The sequence below is a fragment of the Lepidochelys kempii genome, chromosome 12 (assembly GCF_965140285.1).
Source record: "Lepidochelys kempii isolate rLepKem1 chromosome 12, rLepKem1.hap1, whole genome shotgun sequence".
NCBI lineage: Eukaryota > Metazoa > Chordata > Testudines > Cheloniidae > Lepidochelys > Lepidochelys kempii.
In genome coordinates this window covers 19,394,944-19,417,972 of record NC_136391.1, presented here as the reverse complement: position 1 = coordinate 19,417,972, position 23,029 = coordinate 19,394,944, and the positions used below count along the sequence as shown (strand labels likewise).

General features: G+C 38.8%; 2 protein-coding genes across 15 annotated transcripts in view; one reads left to right on the top strand and one right to left on the bottom strand.

Moving 5' to 3' along the window:
- The window catches only part of LOC140896254 (borealin-2), a 185,346-nt gene that overhangs the window by 111,229 nt on the left and 51,088 nt on the right, over positions 1-23,029 (top strand). The gene's annotated exons all lie outside the window — the stretch shown is intronic.
- NETO2 (neuropilin and tolloid like 2) overlaps positions 591-23,029 on the bottom strand; it is a 52,269-nt gene continuing 29,830 nt past the window's right edge. For 6 of the 13 annotated variants that reach the window (XM_078848100.1, XM_078848101.1, XM_073307746.2 and 3 more), the window contains 6 exons: positions 20,684-20,728; positions 20,469-20,596; positions 19,639-19,764; positions 15,497-15,725; positions 6,823-6,936; positions 2,798-4,847 (listed from right to left, as the gene is read on the bottom strand). In XM_078848100.1, coding sequence (XP_078704226.1) covers positions 4,267-4,847; positions 6,823-6,936; positions 15,497-15,725; positions 19,639-19,764; positions 20,469-20,596; positions 20,684-20,728 — 1,223 coding nt within the window. In that variant the 3' untranslated portion in view covers positions 2,798-4,266. Of the gene's footprint in view, positions 1,462-2,797; positions 4,848-6,822; positions 6,937-15,496; positions 15,726-19,638; positions 19,765-20,468; positions 20,597-20,683; positions 20,729-23,029 lie in introns of those variants that run through there. The other 7 variants (XM_073307745.2, XM_073307752.1, XM_073307744.2 and 4 more) reach the window with 6 other exon arrangements.

Genomic DNA, 23,029 nt, shown 5'->3' with positions numbered 1-23,029 from the left:
AATCTGGCCTCATGCATTTATGTCCTACTCTACCCACTACCCAGCAGCAGCTCCTGGGCACAACCACCCTTACAGTTATGGAACAGGAGCCAGGAGCAGTAGGTGACCGTGGGGGGACAGCTACCAGCCAAAACCCCGTGACTTTTAACATTTATCTTGCAATGTGTATGTGCTATGTACCTGTTCGTTGGTTTTTCACAGCACTTTTCTCTCGCTGGTCAGATCTGACCCATAAACAACATGCATTTCTTTGATTAAAATCAACTGGTAGAAATGACACATCGGTAATAAAAAGACATACAAAGACATGAGGTCTTCACTTTGTTTGTCTCCAGGCTTGACTCTCTAGGATCAAATAGGCTTATAGAAATTAAGCTGTTTTATCTGCTGTATTTTGGATTATCAACAATGGCTAGATAAGGGAGAACAAATTGAGAATTCAAAAATGATTGTTAGTGGTGATATATAAAGCAGATGGAAAACAGATTTAGCTAAGCTGATTCTGTAAAATGGAGTGTAGCAAAAGAAACTGAGTGAAAACAGCCTTTCACAGCTACACGCATTTCGTATTGGAGTCCATTTTTATCAGCATTTATCTTCTACAGGGACAGTTAAGGGAAGAGAGAAGCAAAAACCTTGCAAATATCACTCAGCTAGCTCATAAACTGATAACACAATCACATTCAAAGCAGGAATAGACAGATGATGACAGATTTTTTTTATAGATAAACGTATATAGTATTAACATATGTAAATTACTTAACTGTTCCAGTGGGTTACAGTTAGGGTAGTCTTAAATGTTTCTCACTGTAACCCCAAACCATGTAAAATGTCTGTACGTTTGGCTTTGTGAGGGATTGGAACCTTTCATTTGGTGAAATGAGCAAGCACTGGGGTGATGCATGGATTTGTGTTGACACCAGGTGAGAGCAAGTGGCTTTGTCTGAATTTTGGCATGAGTATATTTGAATATGAAAAGCAGAGTTGAAAATAGAGGAGGCTCAAAGCTGAATAAAATGTTTGCATGAGGCCTGAATTGAAGTCTCTCATTTTCACTCTGCTCTGGTCCCAACTTCATTCTGGCTTTTCAGGCACCAGTGAGAAGTACTATTTCAACATTGTTGGTGAAGCATGTAGGCAGTAGAGCATGTGATGTCTGCAGCATTCAGCTATATAGGAAAGTTGAGCAACATATGATTTATTAAAAGAATAAGTGTCTTTTTCCTGAGTCACTGCTGATACACAGGTCTTTGCACAGTTAGGAAAGTCACTAACAGATGGATAAGGTGGGCTTTTCAGTACATAAAAATGATGTGAATTTTGGCACGAGTTTTGTTCTCAAAATTTGTTATGCAAATGATAGCTCTTCCGTCACTTCTTTTTAATTGTGTGTTGAATGTAGATGACAATATGTATACTGCTTCTTTGTCCTTAGTACACTTTATGAAGACCACGTTCTTCCTATAAAGCAAGAAAATGTCATACTTTTTCTGTATAAATTAAGATTCCTGTGATCCCTGAAATGCTGCAGCATTTTAGAGCCAATCTCGGTGTCATGATGAATCACAGCTATATACAACTCTAGATACTTCCCTGTACCCCTTCCAAGAGTCTTGGATTGTCCCTCTTATCTCATATTTATTAAAGGGTAAAAAATTGTAGGGCCAGTTAACAAGTAGTAAATCATGCAGCAGACAGTAGCATTGTGATGTTTAAGCTATCTCAGTATCAAGGTATAGATTGGGGTGGCCAAATTGTAGCTCACAAGCCACATACAGCTCTTTCACAGTTAGCATGGCTCATGGAGCCCCCCTCTGCCCAGGCCCCCTCCATTCTTCACCTACCAGACTTGGGCAGGGGAAAGCTTGGGACTTCCACCTTGCAGCAGGGCAGAAGGCCCAAATTGCGGCAGGCGTGCCCCAGCTCTTGCGCTTCTGAAGATTGTTGTGTGCAGCGTGGAGGGTCAGTAAGTTTGGCTACCCCTGGAATAGATGGCAGTATCAAAAGTACCACTACTCACTAAATGTTGGCTTTTTAGTAATGACTGCCTGGGGAAACACATCTAGCCAAATTCTGACCTGGTCTACACACATGAAACATACTGAGAACAAATCAAAATACTGCAGAAATGAGTGGATAGGAGAAAGGGTGGGAACAGTGCTATGGGCTCCTTGACGTTTTAAGCATCCAAAAGATTGTGTTTTTCTATTAAAGCCAAAAATGACTTCTAAAATGCATATCACCAATTACATCTGGGTCTAAAATCCTAACAGAGGATGCTGGATTCTCTTTTCAAATGGCTGGTCTTAGAATTTCTCTTTAGTGGCAGTGTTTTGTTTCACGGGAAATGGAATTCAGGATGAGAATTGTTTTCTTGAGCTGAAAGTCTTACAGATAACATTTCAATGAATGTCTGCACACTTTCATTTACTGTCCATGTATATTAGGTAAATTAAGCTGATTGCATTGCTTTGATAGAGTGGCATGTACCATTTTTAACAGATGATACAAGTAAGTTGAAGTTGTTCTGATTCTTGGGTTCAGTAATAAAGCAAACAGAGAAGGAGTGTTCCTAACTTTAAATAAACCCCATTGCTATAAAGGGACAGAAATAATAGTTTTGTTCCCCACCATCAAATCATACCTGGTCAGGAAATCAGCAATTAAAGTCTCATTTGTTTTAATCTTAAAAAGGAAAAATAGTCTGTTTTATACACATGCCCAGCAACTGCTATGTCCTCGCAGTGCAGAAACCTCCAGTAACTGAATTAAATTTCATTGCAGTCAGCACCAAAAAAAAGTTTGATTTATGTCTTTATGTACATTTAATACAGGATATGTCCAGTAACTGAGAACTGTAAGGTCACATTTAGTGAAAGAGTAACAGTTTCTGTGTTTAAAAAAAAAAAAAGAGTAAAAAGGCTAACGTATGTTAAGTATTCTTTACAAGTTACAATGTACACACCAATCACTGCCTGTTATTCAATGCTGCTAATGGGGACACTGAAAGAGGCTTACTGTACATGTGTTAAATCTTGATTTAATAAACAGTTTGTATTAGTATCAAATTACATCAAAAGAGTCTAAAAACCCATGATAATTATTTTACAAATTGTCTTGTGCAGTAAAAAAAAAGTCTAACTTGCAATTTAAAAAAAAGTATGAAATGTGCATTTTTGCAGCATGGACACAAGTGCTAGAAAAAAGTGCTAAAAAGCTCATTCAGTTACTTTGATTTCTCTTTGTCCCCAACAATTTCATACACCTTAGTTATCACATAGATCTCAAAGTGTAACACATAGCAGGCTTCATCCTGTGCTTTCTGTGCAATTCAGACACCCATTGAGTGTATCCAGCATGGATTTCAATAGGGAGGGTGCGCTGCATAAGGAATATAGTGCTAGGATCACTACAGGAGACAGAAATATATAAGTCAGTCAGTCAGCGGAGTTTCTTTATGCAAGTAACAGGAAAAAACAGAGCGCCTTAGTTATACACCTGTGAAATCAATGGAGTTGCATGGCTTTAACACATGGCAGAAATCAGCCCACCCTATGCTTTTGAAAATCTACCATCTTCCTGAAAGAAGCTTCTGTGTAAAGTCTGTATCTACCAAGACGTACTTGAGAATTGGGTTAAATTTTAATCCACAACCTGCAAAGGCCATATATTCCCAAAGATACTAAAATGAATACTGTATAGCCAAGATAAAATACTGTTAAAAGGCAATAGACCATTTCACATATTTCTCACGGAACACAGAGACTAAGGAAGCAATATAAAAACTAGTCAAGATGCAACATAACTCGTCTTAATTAGCATTTACCAAAGTAACTCTAGCTGCAATTTGATAAATATGCTCACAGACATCTGTGTCAAAATATGTGGTGCCTTTTACCACTTTTACTTAAACTAGTTGGTCTGAAAACTAATTATTTAACAAAGGAAGAGAGAAATAATATGAAAGGGAGGGCAGAAAAATAATCTAGTCATTTTCACATTTAGTTAAAAATATTCTTGATAGTTCCCATGCAAAACCTTCTGTTTTGTTGCTCAAACCAAGTGGCAGCTTGTGGGGGATGGGTGCAAAGTCCACCACTGCAACAATTATTGGTTATGAAGATCTTTCCTTTTAAAAATATTGGATACAGTAAGCTAAAAAGTGTGTGTACCTATACACACACTACATATGGTGTATTTTTATACAGACACAGTGTGTGTCAGATAAACCACACACCCACACATACCAATTTTACCTTTAACAGATTAAAAGTCAATAGATAATGAGCCTTGTGCAGCATCCTCTCGTCCTCTCACATAAATTTCACAAGGAATCTCCTCCATCACCCTGTCTTCTATTACCTGCTCAGGGCAGTCATGGGCCTGTTTAAATGTGTAACTACTTTTCTTGAAGGTGCTATTAAATGTTTTCATTGGCTGAGGTTGCGCAAAATCATTGCGGAAAGGAAGTTCCATGGAACTGAGATTGGTCCTGCTTTGTTTTATACTGGAAGCTTGAGAGCCACAGTGATGGTCATGAATACATCTCGAAGCAATAGAGGAGCGTCTCATTTTCTGATAGTTCTCAAGTTCTTCTGATAAGTCAGCCAAGTCTGTAGAAATCTCTTTATCCCTTAATGAGAACAGTTCATAATGTGGAGGATCAAATACTTCTTGGAAGCCAGCTTTATTAAAAGCAGTTTTGCAGGCCATAACCTTTTTGCGAGGCTGCTTTACTTGCACCAGAATTGAAATTATGAGAAGAACCAAAACTATCCCTGAAGTAATTCCAATGATGGTTCCATGAGTTTTGGTGATTTGTTCAAACAGTCCAGTTTTTTTCTTCTCTGCAAAAGAGAGAGAGGGTTAGCTTTTGAGTCTATCTAAAACGTCTGATCAGAAATAATTCAGTAAAATTTCAGGTTTGATTTGGTATGCAAAGATTTAAGATAATGAAAAGTGTAAATGATAGGGTGGGTCATATGCTGATGTCACTCATATGGGTGCAAATGTCTATTAACTATTGGCTCCATTAATGGGCACTGCATCCCTGTGAGGGAGAGCAGAATTTGGCCCTGTATGCTTTAAGTATTAGTCCTTACTCAGACAAAAATCACTGGTTACTCTGGAGTTTTGTTTCATAAGGGATAAGCAAGAACCGCAGGACTGAGCCCACTCAACAGCATGTAATTTCAGGCAAGTTTTCGATGCATAGGACCATGCTCTGCTCTCATAGAAGTGTGTGCTATTTTCCTGGAGGTTCGTACAAACATTCATGAGGAGAATATGGCCCATAGTTTTGGGGGAAAGAAGTTACATTAGAACAACCTTAGAAATGTAATGGACTTATAGATTTGTGGGATTTGCCATATTGAATCAGTGCAATGGTTCAGCAAATCCAATACCCCTGCCTTCAGCAGTGACAAACACCTGATACTTCAAAGGCTGCTGGGATCCTCCCCTAATCCAACAACATACCTATTTAATTGGGATGTGGGTTCCTTCCTGACCCCTGTGGTAATTAGTTTACATTCTGAAATCTAAAATTTGATTAAACAGCATATCATTACTTTAGCTTGTATAGCTACAAATGCTCATATACAAAGGGCCCAATCCTGCATCCATTGGTGCTCATGGCAAAACTCCTATTGATTTGAATGGAGGAAAAACCAGACCCCAAAATTATCTAGTCCTTTAAAAAACAATATAAAAAAATCCAACCATACTATTTATCTTGCCTTCACTGGATGGCTTCGTAACTGGACTAAATTGTACCTACGTATTGCATTGCAAGTTATTTAACATTCCACATCATAAGATCAGTTTAAAAAATAATTTCTTGATAGAACTTCCTATGGAAGTACACAAGATGGCAGTATCTGATTACAGCAAGTTTCCCACACGTAAGAGACAAATTTTTAGCAATATTTTGCTCTGGAAAAAGTATTTGTCCTGAATGACTAAAAGAAATTTGTATGAATACAACACACTGTTCATTAGAAAACAGTAAAAATATTTACTGCTTTCTGGGTTTGCGTTTTGTTTTTTTTCCTGTGATGCTAGGTATTAAGAATTCTGTTCATGTATAAAGCTAAAATATAATGGGGAATGTAGTTGAGCACACAGTAGTTAAAAATGCTGGGCAAGATGGTATTGCTTTGTTGCTATATATTTAATAAATAAATCTGTCATATTGCAGTAGGTTTGTGAAGCATTCTAGGAAAGGTGTATATTTCAGAAAAGCACCCATAGTTCAGGAAAACATCTCAGAAAACCATTTCTGATTGGAAATGTGTATTATACTTGCACAGGCAGAGCTTCAGGTGCAGCAAACTTGATTTTTATTATAGAAACTTGGGAGCCACTGATCAGTTTTGTTAACTGTAATAAATAAAACAAAGATGCTGTGACATGATACATTTTAGCTTAGTAACTACATTTATATTTTCACACTGTAACATAAAGGGGCCTCCTTCAAAAAACAAGGATTTTTCCCACAAAAGCATCAAGGTTTAGGAATAGATGGTAGCGGTACAAATCAGGCAAATACAGAAGCATATACTTAGTAGGCCCAATGTTCTGTGTAAAGTTTAAAATATACTTTGTGAAGGGCATGTGATGTTTCATTTATAGGGCAGGTACATTCTTCAACCCTGCTCACAGGCGTCTTGGTTTTAAATTAAAAATTTGGAACATCTCCCTGAGTTAAGTAGAATAGCTGTCTTCAGCACATTTGCAGGAAAAGATGTTTTATGACTTTCTTAAATGAAAGGCTAACCGACAATCCTGGATCACCAAGGTTATGCTTTGCACTATATTCACCTTTGCAATGATTTTCATCCCAAGGGTATGCACAGTTTTGAATGCCATTGCAGACCAAAGAATTATTGATGCACATGTTGCTATGGCAAAAGTAACTGCTGCCTGAGCATGGAGCTGCAGGAGAGAAGGAAAAACAAGTTATGAGTTGCCAAGAGCTCACAGAGTGCACAAAGTCTGTGAAGAAACTTTATATTTCTCAATATGCATATTCCTTCTTTCACTGACAGATCTAAGATTTCACATTAAATGAGTTTTCCTGCATATCCCTTATTAAGTAGTTTAGTATACGCCCATTTGGGGTTGCTTCTGGATGCACAACTGACACTATGAACAAAATAGTACTGATCCAAGTGGTTAGCAATAAGAGTCATACACTGGTTGGCCACCCAATGCATGTGATGGAAAAAGCTTCTATAGTCTTAAATGCCTGTCTTATAGCATTATATTGCATTCTGAATTACTTGTTGATTATTGAGATTGCAGTGGTGCCCAAAATGGTCATATGCTTTCCAAACTCACAGGAAGTCAGTTTCTTCCCTGAAGAGTATACTTCCTATCTATACAGAATACCATAAGTGCATCATGCTTTACAGATGAATGAGATATGACAAATTCCTGCTCTGAAACATTAAAAATCGAAGGGAGACGCGGTGTAGATCTGAGGCAGCTAAGGTTCCTACCCTTCTTCCAGCACTTCCAGAACCTAGGCTGTTAAGTGAAGGTCAGATTCCATTTCCTGCAGACTGGGAGCTAACAAGTTCCCCAGTTAAGGTCCCTTTCCTAAGAACTCTCTTCTTTCTCCTCCTCAGGAATTCAAATCTTGGCATTTTCAAAGAGAACATCTCTGCTGATATCAGCCATTGAGACAGTCCATATGAAGAGAGATGTAGCTTGGCTTCAAGCCCTATAGAGCTTTGTAGATTAAAGGAGATACCATGAATAGAATCCAAAAGCAACTGGGAGGCTAGTATAAAAAATACATTATATAGCTAAAGTGGCAATCCATTGGTAACAATAATAAATAGTAGCATTCAGCAGTTCTATACTGCCTGCCCTCTGATGATCTCCAAATGCTTTATAAACGTTTAGAAATGCCTGTCAGGTAGGCAGCAGTAGTGTAAACACTCTAACAAACCTGCCACCTGTGGCTTAATGGTTATTGCTATACTGTATACAGTGGTCATTTGGACCTTCATGGTGAAAGAGGTAAACTCCTGCTCATTAATGGGCCTTTTTTATTAGAAGATAATAGAGGGTTTAAGGAAGAGCAGCCTTTAGCTGGCAGCTGTTTATAAGAAATTTGAAGAAATAAAATAACTATACGTTCTCTCTAAAGAGGATTTTAAATTTCTATCATATTACACGCCCTTGACATTAGAACAGTGTCAAAGCATCCATTTTCATTAAATAAATATAATTTTCGCATTCTTTCTGCTTTTGATATTCTATCCATTATACAGTTTTCTGTTCCATTTTTCTACATCAGTGTAGTATTTATACACTAGAGATTTCTGTAAGTCAGTTACATATCAGCATTGATTTTAATGTAAGGACAGTGGTGTCCAGGAGAAGGTAGTGGCTTGTCTTGCTCACATGCCAGTTTATTACATATTTCCCAGATGATAACTCATGCTTGAGCATCTGGGGTTCACAAATGCTGAGGTGAACCCAAGAGGTAAGTGATGGAGAGGATGGCAAGTGGGAAAGGGATAGAGTTCTGCCATGTGTTCCCATCAGTTAAACCCCTGGACCCTAATTACTTCAGCTGGAGTTTTGCCTGAGGAATTAATGGAGGTTTTAAGCCTATATTTCTTAACCCTCTAAATTTGCCTTCCTTAAAACTGTCTTTGTACTACCACTTCACATGACCCCATTTCTTACTGTGCTGAATTCCACAGGCTCATGCGCACTGCTTCTGAGCTTTATTTTCATGTTATCAATCAGTTCCTCTATATTGGAAAGAAATAGATCCATAGACGATCATCTGTTTGTAGTCTCAACTCTTTGGATCATAAAGCTTTCGTCATACATAATTTAGGAACTTTAGAAAATGCATGTTACCCAATTTTTATGTTAATAGTAATGATATTTAAAAATACTGAAATTACTGTTTCACACACCTTCCTTGACTGGGTGTTGCAAAAATTTAAATATCTGGAAAGTACTTTGAGATCCTTTTGAAGAACAGTGCTTTATAGTATTAATAATTCATGGAAAGTTGTGGAGAAGAGTCACTGTATAAATTAACAATGAGAGGCTTAAGGCAGTAGAGGCGGAAGGGAATATGTGAGGTATTGCCTTTTCAAAGCAACTTCCACTTATCCATTTAATTTCTTTTTGCTATTTAGTTTGAATGTATAGTGATTTTGAGCTAAATATGCAAAAGAGCTGAGCACCCAAGTGTTAAGCATCCAAATAAGTGGCCACATTTTCAAGAAAGTTCTGTTCCCATTTAAGTGCATAAATAAGGGTCAGTTTGTTCTCAATGGGAGATGCTGGATGCTGAGCTCTTTTGAAAATCTGGCCATTCATTTATTTTAAGTGCCAATAGTGAAGAATAAGATCAAGGTTTTTGCCTGCTCAAACTCTGGCTGCTTCTTTAACTACAGAACCTAAGTTATGAACACCAGAGTTACGAACTGACCAGTCAACCACACACCTCATTTGGAACCGGAAGTATTCAATCAGGCAGCAGCAGAGACCTCCCCACTCCCCCATCAAAAAGCAAATACAGTACAGTATTTGCTTAAAACGTAAAGGGAAAGTTTTTAAAAAAAGATTTGACAAGGTAAGGAAACTGTTTCCATGTTTGTTTCATTTAAATTAAGACGGTTAAAAGCAGCATTTTTCTTCTGCAAAGTTACGTGTCAAAGCTGTTAAGTCAATTTTCAGCTGTCTTCAGTAAATGTAAACTTTTGAAAGAACAACCTCCATTCCCGAGGTGTTCGTAACTAGTATTTAACTAGTTACTGTTTTATTGGAAAGAGAACCTGTTCTCATGCTGGTGCCCAAGCCACATCCTTACATGCCCCTTCATCCTGAATGATAAGGAGGATAAAACTCATGCGGCTATAGCCTTTATGAATATGACACTGGATCAGCTACTGTTCTGGTTGGAAACATGGAGGTTAGACTGGATAGAACCAAGCACTGAATAGCACAAACAGAGAAGGACCTTAAGTGATTCAGACTGAGAAATGGGTGCATATCCAGCATTTCACATAGCATATATAAAGAGAAAAAATCTGCCCATTAGAGTGGAAATGTTGGAGATCCAGATCAAAGCTACACTATTAAGCTTCTTGGACTGAGAGCACATGTGGATGGAAGAACTGACTAGATTTTTTTTTTTTTTATATATTTAGAAGAGATAAAATTGATCACCTACTCCTGCAAGCTGTAATTTCTGGAACACCAAAGAAACATTAGTTGTTGGATAGAACTGAGTGCTTTCTGAGGGAAGAATAACTATGTGCTGGAAATGGCCCACCTTGATCATCATACACATTGTAAAGAGAGTGATCATTTTAGATAAGCTATTACCAGCAGGAGAGTGGGTTTGTGTGTGGGGTGGGGAGAAGGCCCTCCTTGATTATCATACACATTGTAAAGAGTGATCACTTTACATAAGCTATTACCAGCAGGAGAGTGGGGTGGGGGGGAGAGAAAACCTTTTGTAGTGATAAACACCCATTTTTTCATGGTTTGTGTGTATAAAAACATCATCTGTATTTTCCACAGTATGCATCCGATCAAGTGAGCTGTAGCTCACGAAAGCTTATACTCAAATAAATTGGTCAGTCTCTAAGGTGCCACAAGTACTCCTTTTCTTTTTGTGAATACAGACTAACAGGGCTGTTACTCTGAAACCTATGGGACATAGCATCAGACCAGGAATTTGATGAAAGCTGAATTTTTTTTTTTCAGTAATACTTTCTCTCAGCCATGTCATTTTGAGGTTGACTATAAGGTGTGAAATTTGACTTTGTTTGAAATATACCTGGATGATTTATTTTAAACAAACATTCTTTCCTTTTTCTGTCCCTAGATTTTTTTTTAAAGCATTTTGATTTTGAAATATGTACATTACCAAGAACTGAGAGAATGTCTTGGAAGAATAAAGAGCTTAGTTTCTTTTGCCAAGGAAGATCAGTTGAGTACCATGCAGTTTACTGCAAATGGAGAAGGGGAAAGTCTTTTGAATGAGAATTTAAAAACAGGTTGTGTGGACATTGAAGACCTTGACATTTTCCTCAACAGTAGAGATCTGCCCCAATGTACTTGGTCACAATTTCAGGAGACTCCGCTAATGATATTGGGCAACCAAGAGCCTGCTTACCCCTGTAAATGAAATTGATTTTTCATGACATGTTCAGTTTTCAAGCAATTATGAATGAACTAGGAGCCCTAGGTCTAGTTCACTGGTTCTCAAACTTCTGTATTGGTGACCCCTTTCACACAACAAGCTTCTGTGTGCAACATGCGCCCCCCCCCCAATTAAAAACACATATTTAAATATTTAGCACTATTATAAATGCTGGAGGTGAAGCAGGGCTTGGGGTGGAGTCCAACTGCCCTGCTTCAGCGACCCCCCCACATAATAACCTCATGACCCTCTGAGGGGTCATGACTCTGTTTGAGAGCACATGGTCTAGCCATCATCATCATCATACCACCAGGCTCTTACATAGCATTTTTTATCTGAAGATCTTAAAGTGCTTTACAAAGGAGGTTAGTATCATTATCTCCATGTACAGTGAGTGTTAATACTTGGTACACTGATTCTTGTGTCAGAATGTTGTATATGGTAGATGAACACTGAATAGCATTTAGCTATGTTCACTACTTATCTTCAGATAGTTTAACGGTGCTTTTCTAAAAGAGGATGATGTCTCTCTGGATAGTTGCTTGTTTGCTGAATATGCTAATGAAAATGTCTTCTGTTCCTTTCACGAACTTAGGCCCAGATTGTGCTATTTAATGACAGGGGTGGTATATAGCCATCCCACCTCTCAGAAAACTAAAATAATTATGCCCCAGAATGCACAGTCTCCCCCTTTGCTACCGGATGTTCTGGGGAGTTTTTCTGCACCCAGCCAGCTTCATGGACTGGTATGGAGAAGGTGCAAGACTGACTTCTCTCTGTTGCCTCTTTCATTCTAAAAGGAGGTGGTTTGTAGTAGCACATCTGCCTGGATGGAACACACAGGCTGCACTCTACCCTCCCCATCACTTATATTGGAAAGTTGTCAAGAAGGGCAAAGGAATTAGAAGGCTCCTTGCAACCTCTCTTTGCTGCAAAAGGGGCAAGGACCAACTGGCCCCATCAATATATTCTCTTCTAATAGTACTAGCAGTACCATGTATAATACTTGGCTATCTATTCAGGTTGCGTAACATTTCCTATTATAGGACTCTGTTTTCAGTAGCAAGTAACTGTGCAAAACCCAACTATCTGAGCTGAAAATTTTCCATGGTGGGTGTCTGCCTCAAGCTGAATTTTTTGAAATGTCAGCCACAATGGTTCAGTTGTTTCCAAGAAGATGACAAAGTAAAAAAAATATAATTTGTCTGTTAAATTCGGAAGGATTTCTTCCCCTTTGAAATGAAGTTTTTTGGTGGTGGCCTTGTGTCAGGGATGTGACTTCTGCCATCCCTGTGAAAATCTGCCCAACTGCTAAGTCTCTGAAAACCAAAAAAAACAAACCCAGTTTGTACATGCTCAGTAGAGACTTAGATTACTAAACTGTTCTGTCCCTACTGCGTATGCTCCCAGCTCCTAGTGGCTGACTGGACTGCATATGCACCATCCCCACAAGAGTGACTAAGGATGCTTCAGTCTAAGGCTACAGGGGTAAAGCTGGACTTTCCTGGTAATTGCTGCTCCAGGCTTGGAAGTAGCCAGGCACTGGAACTGAGAGCCATAAGAATACTCCTACACAAAACTACACTGAAGAATGTTATTCAGGTTGCAAAAGCAAGCACTCAAAAGTTAGGGAATGCCAGATTTAAGGTTTCTGGTACACAAGTGTCTTTTATTACATGATCTTTTTTCCACAAGACCCCAGCTCTGGGGTGGAATCAGGGTTGTGTTGTAAAAGCAGCTTTTTTCTCTATAGGACCCTCTCTCATTTGTTGATTAAGTTGGAAGGTACCTACCAAATGAGAGGGAATTACAGGAAAAGAAAGGTGGATCTCATGGTTAAGAGAATGCCACTCTGGTGGACTGGATTTGATCCCTGTCTCTGTCACACAAAGTTCCTATGTGATGCTGGACATGTCATGTAAGCCAGAATTATTCACAGGCAGGTCACTAATTAAGAATTCCTCATTTTCTGGATGCCCCCACTTGAGACTCTGGGGCCTGATTTACAGAAGTGGCACTTGTTCACAACTGCAACTGAAGTCAATAGGAGCTGTGCCTGAATACAAAGTGCTTAGTACAGTACTCTGGTCCTAGGCATTTCACAGTCAGCACCCAGACCTAGTGGATAATTTTGACCTTTAATCTCCACGAGAAAACAGACTACAATACTAAGGTTTAGGGCCACACACTGAAAACTGAGGAGAACACAAAATTGAGATATGATCATTCGGTGCACTGAATAAGTGGAAAAAATAGTATGTAATCACTTCATTAAGATCATAACACATATGCACAACAAGGCTAAATTAAGGTTTCACAGGCAACCTTAATTCTGGCATTTCCTTATTTTTGAGTGCTTGACTTTGCAAACTTAAGGTTCTTTTAATATAGGTAGTTGTGTTCATAAACTGTATCAAGGGAAAAAACAAAACATTCTATTTTATCTCATCCCCTTTAGCTGAGTTACGCTATTTCAGTCACGTCTGCAATGGGTAGTTGTGAACTGAATATGTCATGCAGAATTAGTTCATTTACGTAAACCTCTTCAGAAATATTGATTTTTTTCATGGATGAATTCATATAATTACAAATCAGTAGCTAGGTAGAAGAGAAAGTGCTCAATGATCTGAAAAAAGAATAAGCACATAATTTCACTATTCTGAGCACTGAAGTTTGCTTATAACAAGGATATTTTAAAAATGATTTTTTTAAGATGCATGAAATGCCCTGTTTTATTGGCCTTATTTTTTTAAAATCAACTCATTATCTCTCTCCTTTTCCTGAGATATCAAACCTCAAGCTGCGAGATAGGCAAGAACAACTGTACATATCTTTACAGACTTGCTTTTGGCAAAGATTTTTTGATTAGCGATCGGCTTTTTCAAAGAGAGGAGTCTGTCTTTATACCTGTTCATCACTTCAGCTTGTTGGAGAAGCAAGAATGGAAAAAAAAAATCAATATTTATAATATGAACTGATAGTTTGACCTGTAGAAACTAATCTTATAATGTCAAAGCTAGAGCATAGCCTCACCAGAACTACCATTATTATTATTATTAATCATTGTAGCTGAGGAAGAAGTGAACTGAAGAAAGCAAAACAGCTTTTGTAATTTTGGTTAGCAACCAGTACCTAAAAGTGGTAGTTACAGAAAAGGAATGGAAAAGTATTAAAACACTAGACAAGTTTCTGGAATATCATCTGTAGTTGTTTCTTAAAGTAGAAATATCCTATTCCTCTTAAAAATTACCGTCACAACAGAAGGATTGTTTCAGGGCAAGTAAATTTTTATATGAGTGTATAACTTGAACTCTAATGTTTTATGAAACAATAAAATACCACTATAAAACAGATAAATTTAAAAAAGACCAACCCTGCAAGGTGTTGAGCAGTATCACTACCAGGATCAGGCAAAGAAACAGCAGCATTGTCAATTAGTTTTGCGCTCTCTCTACAACCAAACCTGTACAATATCTATTATTCAGGTCACAGTAGTTGGAAACTTAACATTAAGAAAAACGCAAGAATGATTGTGCTAGTGTCAAATGGCAGGCATGCAATAAGCAAACTCTGTGCTAGGTTTCCTGTGCTGTTCTTCCAACATACCTCATGCCTGCTCTACAGTTCCAAGCTCTGGCCTCTCTTGTAGTGAGCCTGCCAACTGTTTCAAATTATCTGGTGTGATATGGATGTGTGTCCACATGGGAACAGACTGAGGCTATGCAACTCATCCAGATTAGGGGTAAAGTATGCAGAATAAGGGGTAGTATATTAACCTACTATTAAATGTTGTCCCACCTAAAACATCTTGAATCATAAGTGTCGCAAACATCATCATTAAACTTTTTACATGCAATCCCTACAGAATCTCAGAACAGCATTCACAATCCTGGTCTTAACCTATGGAGTCCTTAACAGATTGGGACCTAACTCACTCAAAGGCTCCCTCACCATCCAAGAGAACTTTGCTCCACAGGCAACGCAGCAGGGGGAATCTAGATTTAGATTATCAGATGGTGGGGAAGAGCAGGACCCTGGCTATGGAACTCCTCTCAAGAAAAGGCTTAGCATCTGAAACTGGCTATTACTGGGTTCAAATGTAAGGCAGGCCTTTATGAGAAAATCTGCCCCTAGGAACAGTGTCCATGAATAATAATCAAGTGAGTATTTTGTTCCCCTCTGACTAGGGGGTGTGTGAACTGAGAATCAACTTTTTTGTTATGCCTGGTGCTCATATAACACAAAGCTGATGCTTTTTCTGAAATACATTCAGCGCTTGGCCACTAAGATAACGGAGGATGTACTTACGATCAACAAATGAAGTGAACAGCATTCTGAATCTGCTGAGTCTGCTACCCTCATCTGCCCACATCCGTACCACTCCTGTTCCCGTCTGCAGCATCACATCGTTTGCTACTGTGCTGCAAAACTTTGCCTTCAGGTTTTCAATGGAACTGCTTCCATCATACACAGCTACAAAGTTTCTCTTGCATTCATTTGAGTGCTCCATTTGGTAGTCCAGGAATCTCAAATAAATCTGTTTAAAACAAAACCCCACAACCTCTAAGAAAAGAGAAACAGAATGCCTTAGTAATAAAACAGGACAGAATTTTTCTCTTAGCCTCCCAGTAGACCTGGATTACACAGTATTCTGTCGTCCTTGTATAGGCACGAAACTCCAAGTTCACAAACTCTCGTATTGTATGCTTACAGTTTCAGAACCAGTGATTCCCTCACAAAATGACATCATTATGGAATATTATTTGCAATTATTTTATCCTAAGTATCAATAAATGACAAGAACTTCCCAATGAAAATTGACTAACTTGTTTTCTCTACGTAAGCGTACAAGAAAAGCAAAGCTTGTAATACAAAAAATGGTGCAGGCTGAAGAGAGCGGCTTTCAAGCACATTCTAGAACAGATGTAAGCAATATACAAGAAGAATGCATGAATTTATTTTTCAGGATTTTGGGAAAGGCTTTTTTCTGTGGAAGGTTTCTGAACTTTAGAAAGACTGATTTAAAAAAACAAACCAGAGAAATCTAGTTGAAGAATCCTAAAGTAAAAAAAAAGGAAACAAGTCCTTAAACTCAGCATGGAGGCAGACACAACCTAAATAGAAGCAGGAATGCAAAACACGAACGATTCAAGTTGAAGGGTAAGATTCAAGAGGTTATGTGAGCCAAACTGGTATCCCTCAGAGGCTGGAAATCCAACCCAAAGACAAGAATGAGGACCATATATTACAGCAGACCATACATAATAAGGAATAGGAAGACTAAGGTGGAATTTGAAGTGCAAACAGACAAATTTTAAACTATTTTCCTTCAGGTGCATCTGCAGCAGAAACCTGTGACCCTGCCACTGGGCACTAAAAGTTCTGTAGCGTGCTTTCACATATTGCTGTTTGTTTTGACATACTGCCATTTCAAACAAAGTGCGCTACGAAACTTTTAGGGTATGTCTACACTACAATAAAGCACCAGTGGCTGGCCTGTGTCAGCAAATTTGGGTTTGGGGCTATAAAATTGCAATGCAGATATCCAGGCTTGGGCTGCAGCCAGGGCTCTGGGTCTCTGCTGCAATTTTATATAGCCATACAACCTGAGTCAGCTGACACAGGTCAGCTGCAGGTGTCTTATTGCAGTACACTAAGGGTATCTCTAAACAGTAGCAAGGCCCACAAGCAACTTAATGGGTAGCAGGCTAGTATGTATTCCCCCTAGCACCCTAAGCCATTGCAACTCCCAGTGTTCTTCACAGGCAAAATGCGGGTAGTATGCCCCTTACGCACCATGTTTGAAAGCCAGTGTCTCCCATATTTTTTTTTCCCCTTAATGTGAGAAAATACTCTCTCTAGTAGTTTATATCTGAAACTTTTTCACTGTAACCTACTTCAGTCTGTGCTCAGTATTGCAAATTGTAAAGTACCATTTAGGTGAGTGTTTCATGTCTCTCCTCGCTGTCCCCCATTATTACAGCAACTGTAGCTTTTGTTCATATCCCGCTGAAGTCAGACAGCTGCAGGCGCTCAGCATTTAGCTGAAATATGTAACTCTCATAACTATTGAGTAATTGGATTTTTATTCCTGCTGTGAAACTATAATGGAAGGAATAAAACATTAATACTCAAGCTAGCACTCACGTTGCACCCTTGCTCTGTGCTGTGTACACAAATCAAGGGCACAATTTTTTCCAAAAAGTTTCTGCTCAGTGAAAGATGCATCTGGTTTCTGTGCCTATTGAAAAGAATTTTCAGGATTTCTGCTGCCCACAGAGAAGTTAATACTATTAGAGGCTTCCTCATTAGAATGTTGATTAATATATTATAGAACTTTTCTGAATCCTTGAAGGTTATTTCAGAATATCAATGATGCATAAGCTTTTTTTAAAGTCTTCAGTGACTGTCAATTTTCAGATTTATTTTTTATTACAGAAAAAAATAAAATCAAATTTGGGAAATTGAAAACCTTTTTTCTTTTTCTCATAAAAGGACAAAACACCCAAGGCTGTTCCATACAACTGTTCAATGTCAGAATCCTGTCAAAACCAGAACTCAGGAGACCAATTTTTAGCTCAACAGTTTAAAAATAAGTGTAAAGCTCAAATCATTTAGAAAAATAATCTAGTCTCAAGAGCCACTCAACTACAGAACTGGCTTTAAGCAACATTCAATAATTATTAAAATAATTTAGGCATGGAGTACTCCAAATAGAAAACAAGACAAAAAATGATTTTTGAAAAATCATTTCTGGAATGACAATTTCTGTAACTCACTCCAGGATAGAGCTTTTGGGAGTTATGAGTCACTTCCTCAAAACGTGCAATAAAGTTATTTTTTTCTGTTGTTACCCGACTCTCTTGTCCCCTATTATTCTTATGGTTTAGGTAGTTATTTTTGGTACTATTTGGGAAGCTGGAGAACTAGGGCTGTTGGAAAGTTTTCTGTCTAAACTGATTTTTCAACTCAATTAAAGAAAGTGTCTGTTTTCTGTGAAAAACTTGAGTTTTTGCCAAAGGTTTCAGCCAAAAAAAAAGTTTGTTGAAAACCAATGTCCATTTTTTTTGTGGGGGAGGGAAAGACACCACCCATTTTCTGATCAGCTCTACTGAAGAATATTTATATCTCTTGCATATGTACCACAGAAGATATATTTGGCACCCTGGGTCTAATCCCACAAAGTGCTGGCTACCCTCAATTCTTCTGGGAGTTGAGGGTGCTCAGTACCCTGAAAGATCAAGCCCCCTTGACCTTCAACAACTGGTTTTATTTCCAATAGGGTAGAGAACATTTATTTCCTTTCCCTCTATTTTTTTTTCTTGCATCATGCTATTTTTTATCCTATCACAAGTAGGCATGCAGCTTAAACAGCTATTACTTACCCTATAGGAACTGTAGTTCTTCAAGATGTAGTCAGTGTGGATCCCACTGTAGGTGTGCTTGAGATAGGATTCTTTAAAAGTGAGGATGGAGGGAGAGTCATGGGATCCACACTGCCTACATTATCTTGAAGAACCATAATTAGTGTAGGGTAAGAAACTGTTTACAGCTTGAACTGTACTGTAGGGGACTAGTAAGCAGTATCCCCATTCCCCTCAGGATAAAGTTCCTGCTGCATCTATTGAACAATAATTGTGTACTGCTCTCCTGAACTTGGCATCTAACCTACCAGCTAAATTCCAGCAAGGTCAGTGGTTTACTCCACATCACTGCATTGCATATAAAATTCTCATACTTATACATTTCTGAAGCAGGTGGAGTGAGCCTTGATGTTCGGTGGGTGAGGTACACCAACTGTCTAACAGTGAGATTCAAAATAGTTAATTCAATGCAAGTCATTGTGATGAGATTACCTTGGCTATAGCCAGAAAGATGGGACAATAGTCTGATTGCTTCATTACATTGACAAGAGTAAACCAAAGTCCTGGATACATTTAGTGTGTGCAACTTTTCTCCTGTGTTGTGTGGTTTTGGTTTGAATTAATTTTGGGTGATGTCTTATTAGCATTATTTCGCTCTGAAACACTGCAGTAGGTGTCTAGCCATAAGCGCCTGAAGCTCACTTACTCTGCTGGCTGAAGAGATAGCCACAAGGAAGACAGTCTTCTGAGTGAGGAGCATTCTGTGAGCTCAAAGTGGCCCTCATGGACTGATCTAGCAGCTGTAGTTTGAGCCAAGTGTACCTGCATTTATAAGCCCTGGAAGAAAAGGTGGATCACTTCTATACAAAAGAGACATCGACCTTGATGGAGATCAGTCAGTCATAGGATGGCCAGGGTCTGAAGTCCAACATGAGGCATGGCTGTTGGTGCAATGCACTTTGCCCCTCTGCACAGGAGGATTAGCATTTATATAAATCTCCTTCCATGTTTTGAGAGTGTGAAGGTAAGATTTCTTCATAAATTTGGTGAAAGAAAATTTTAGAATATTGCAGCTTGGACACTCACCGGGTTCTGTCTCCCTGCCATGTTGAGTATGAGAGCGGAGGGAGGGACACAGCCACTCCATCCTTTATGCCCTGTTACGGGAGGACGAGGAGGCACAGGGGCTGTGCTCGACCCTAACTGCCACAGCTATTGAAAGAATCCAGTCTTGTGTGCATTAGGCACAAGTACAGCTACAATGACACATACTCAAAGAAGAATCTCAGAAACAGTTACTTGGTTAATGCATAAGATGGTAAAACTTCAGTGACACACTCATATGTAGTAATCCACAAACTGAATATGTAAGATTCCCACATGCTACAAATGTGACCAATTTTAGAAAGGAGGTTCAATGGTATATGTTTGTTAGCAGGCCTGATTCTTTTCCCACTGAATCCCATGGCAAAGTTCCCACTGACTAATTGGAGTGGAATAGGACTCTGTTTCTATACACAGACTCCAGTTCTGTAGGCACAGGTATAGAGGTTCCATAAATTCCCGATTTTGCTCACATATCAGGTAACAAACATTACCTAAGACTACCCTTTGTCTACAGCTAACTGTACCCATTAAACTGGAGGCCAAGTTGCAGGCCCTTTAAACATGTAACCCATAAAATTATCAAAGTGTCTGAACATTATAAATTTCAGGTCCGGGAACAGTAGCTGCATCAATGGACCTGCAGTTACATTTATTTCAGAAACAAGTATCTATCTTAATTTCCTCAACTGCCAATAGCTAATTAATTTAAATGAAAGTGAGACATTTTGTAAATAATTACTAATGACCATTCCCTATTACTAATGGGCTTTAGAAGCCCATTATATATTTAATGATATAAATGGCCTTGCCTTAGCATTTGGAGTAGCCTTAATTGTCCATATGCAGTCAATTGCTTGTCCAGGTTTTGTTTTCTCTTCTTGTTCTACTTGACTGGAACGTACTATTCCATCAGCTCCTGAAAGCTCAAACTGGCAGTCTAGAAAGAACATACAACTTGCTGTCAAATGCAACATGAGTGATTAAAAATTTCATGTACAAATAAATTGGTATTGTAATACTAGACCTGGGATGGGATTTAAAATACCTCCTAGGTAAGTGAAGTCTGGATCTGCAACAAAAGAAGTCACAAATCATTGGGGCTGGCAGTTGAGAATCACTTCAAGGTTTAACACAATCTAGAGACAATCTATTTCCTAACACACCACAAAATATCAAGTGCTAGAACAGATATTGAATCAATGGGAGAGATGTGATACTCTTGTTACCTGAGGCTTGATTCCATGATACATGACCATACCTCACTAAGATGGTTTAATATTTCTAATATAATGGAGGTGGTTAACACCACACTAGAATTTCCTTTGTTTTTTATTCCCACCTAATCCTATAACCTGATCTGCACTGATGGATCCCTGCACCTGTGCTGGCTTACACTAAAATCAACAGAGCTCCACAAGGGCACAGGGATATACCTGTGCACATCAGACTGCAGGATCAAAGGGTATATAAATAGCTCTGTACAGCATCAGGTAGAAGAGGTTTATTAGTTCAATTTGATGTTGCAAGATCAGAGTTCTGGAATTACTAGTTACTCAGGAACATTACAACAAAGGGTAAACAAGCAACAAGGATCAAGATTTTCCCTTGGATACACGTCTCCCATTGATGTCACTGGTAGCCACAGACATGCATCTAAGGACATAATTTAGCCCTAGGTTTCTCTTGAACTGTGTTCTATACATACCTGCCTGGAAATTGTACTGCTAATGAGTTCAGAGCAGATTTTTCCAAAGAGGTCCACAGCAGAGGAGCAACAGAAAGCTCCAGCATTTGTCTCTTCATTTCAGTGGAACCAGAATTTGGTCCAAAATGAGCATGCACCATTGCATGTGCAAGCACTCACATTTTCATGAGCAGTTTAGTATTTTTCCCCACACACAACTCAACAGGTGAGCCTTGCAAGTTACATGTGCATGTGTTGCACAGGCAAAACCTGAATTTTTGTATACCAGTGTTCCAGTCCACAAACAGCTCCACAAAGTGTGTGGGCAAATGGTAATCTATTATTATTGTGCAGATGCTAGTGTTTGCCCATGCAATGGCTGCATGTCCATTTTGGACCAAATCCTGCTCCCACTGAGCTCAAGGCGCAGAATTTGTGTGGGCCTTTATCTATAAAAGGGATTTACAGTTAAACAAAAAATGCATAAATCCTGATTGACTTAAATACTTAAGACAGTTGGGAAAATTCCATCCTTGCCCACTACCATTGAGCTATATAGTCTGGCACATATGTTCACTGTAGGGAAACCTCTGCAAGTCAGAGTTTCAACCTCCTTTCTGAATTTGCTCTTCCTTGTGAATTTAAGTCAATTACTTAGTGTCATTTAAGTGTTTTGTGAGGCTTAATTTCTTTTTCTGATTTTTGTTCATTGTCACTGGTACTTTAAATATTTAAACATATTGTGAAAATGTAAAAGAATGAAAACAGAATATAATGGTTCTTTCACAGTCATTACAGTCCACCACAAAAATAAATATGTGCGTGGCAGATTTAGAATACAAGCCCGAGCCTTGCTAGCACTAAGCTAACTTGGTTTTGAGAATGACATATTAGTTCAATTGCTTTGGAAGGTAGCTTGGCGCACACATCCATACAACCCCTGCAAGAACATTTTAGCACATCCCACACGGTTCCCAAAGGTTTAGTGACCCATGCTAATCGGAACAGCACGAGAAACTAAATCCACAGAAGAGTGAAAACAGTTCTGTTGAACACTTATACTAATGTATAATATTTTCCTATGATTCTGGAGATGAAGGGCATGTCTGGGAAAGAGAGGAAACATAAAGCAGTTACACCTGTGTATATAACACTTGTCGCAATAGCTGACATTTATATTTTGCTTTTGGTCCCAAAGGATCCTAAAGTGCTTATAACTATATGTACAGTATCTAAAATACAGCCACCTGGAGCAGAGCATTCTGCACAAGGACATTAGATCAAATCCTCTCTCACCAAAGGTGCCATAGGAACTTTATTTCCACACAGAGCAGAAATAACCTCAGTTTGTTTTTTTTTTAAAAATGAGCTTGCAACCAAAATATTCCTCTTCTCCGCCCTGCCCCCATAATGTGCTCAAATCTGCCTCAGCAGAACGAAGAGCTGAGTCAACACTCTTAGGATTTGAAACCACGGTTCCAGAGAATCTACGTATTTCAAAAGCTGATGCTTAGCCCATTAAGCCATTTTCTCCAGCTTTGCATGCCTGAGATTATACCCTAGTCCAGACGTGGGCAAACTACGGCCCGCAGGCCAACCCTCCTGCCTGGCCTGGGAGGCTAGTCCCCAGCCCCTCCCCTGCTGTCCCTCCTCCCCCACAGCCTCACCTCGCCGCACCACCGACAC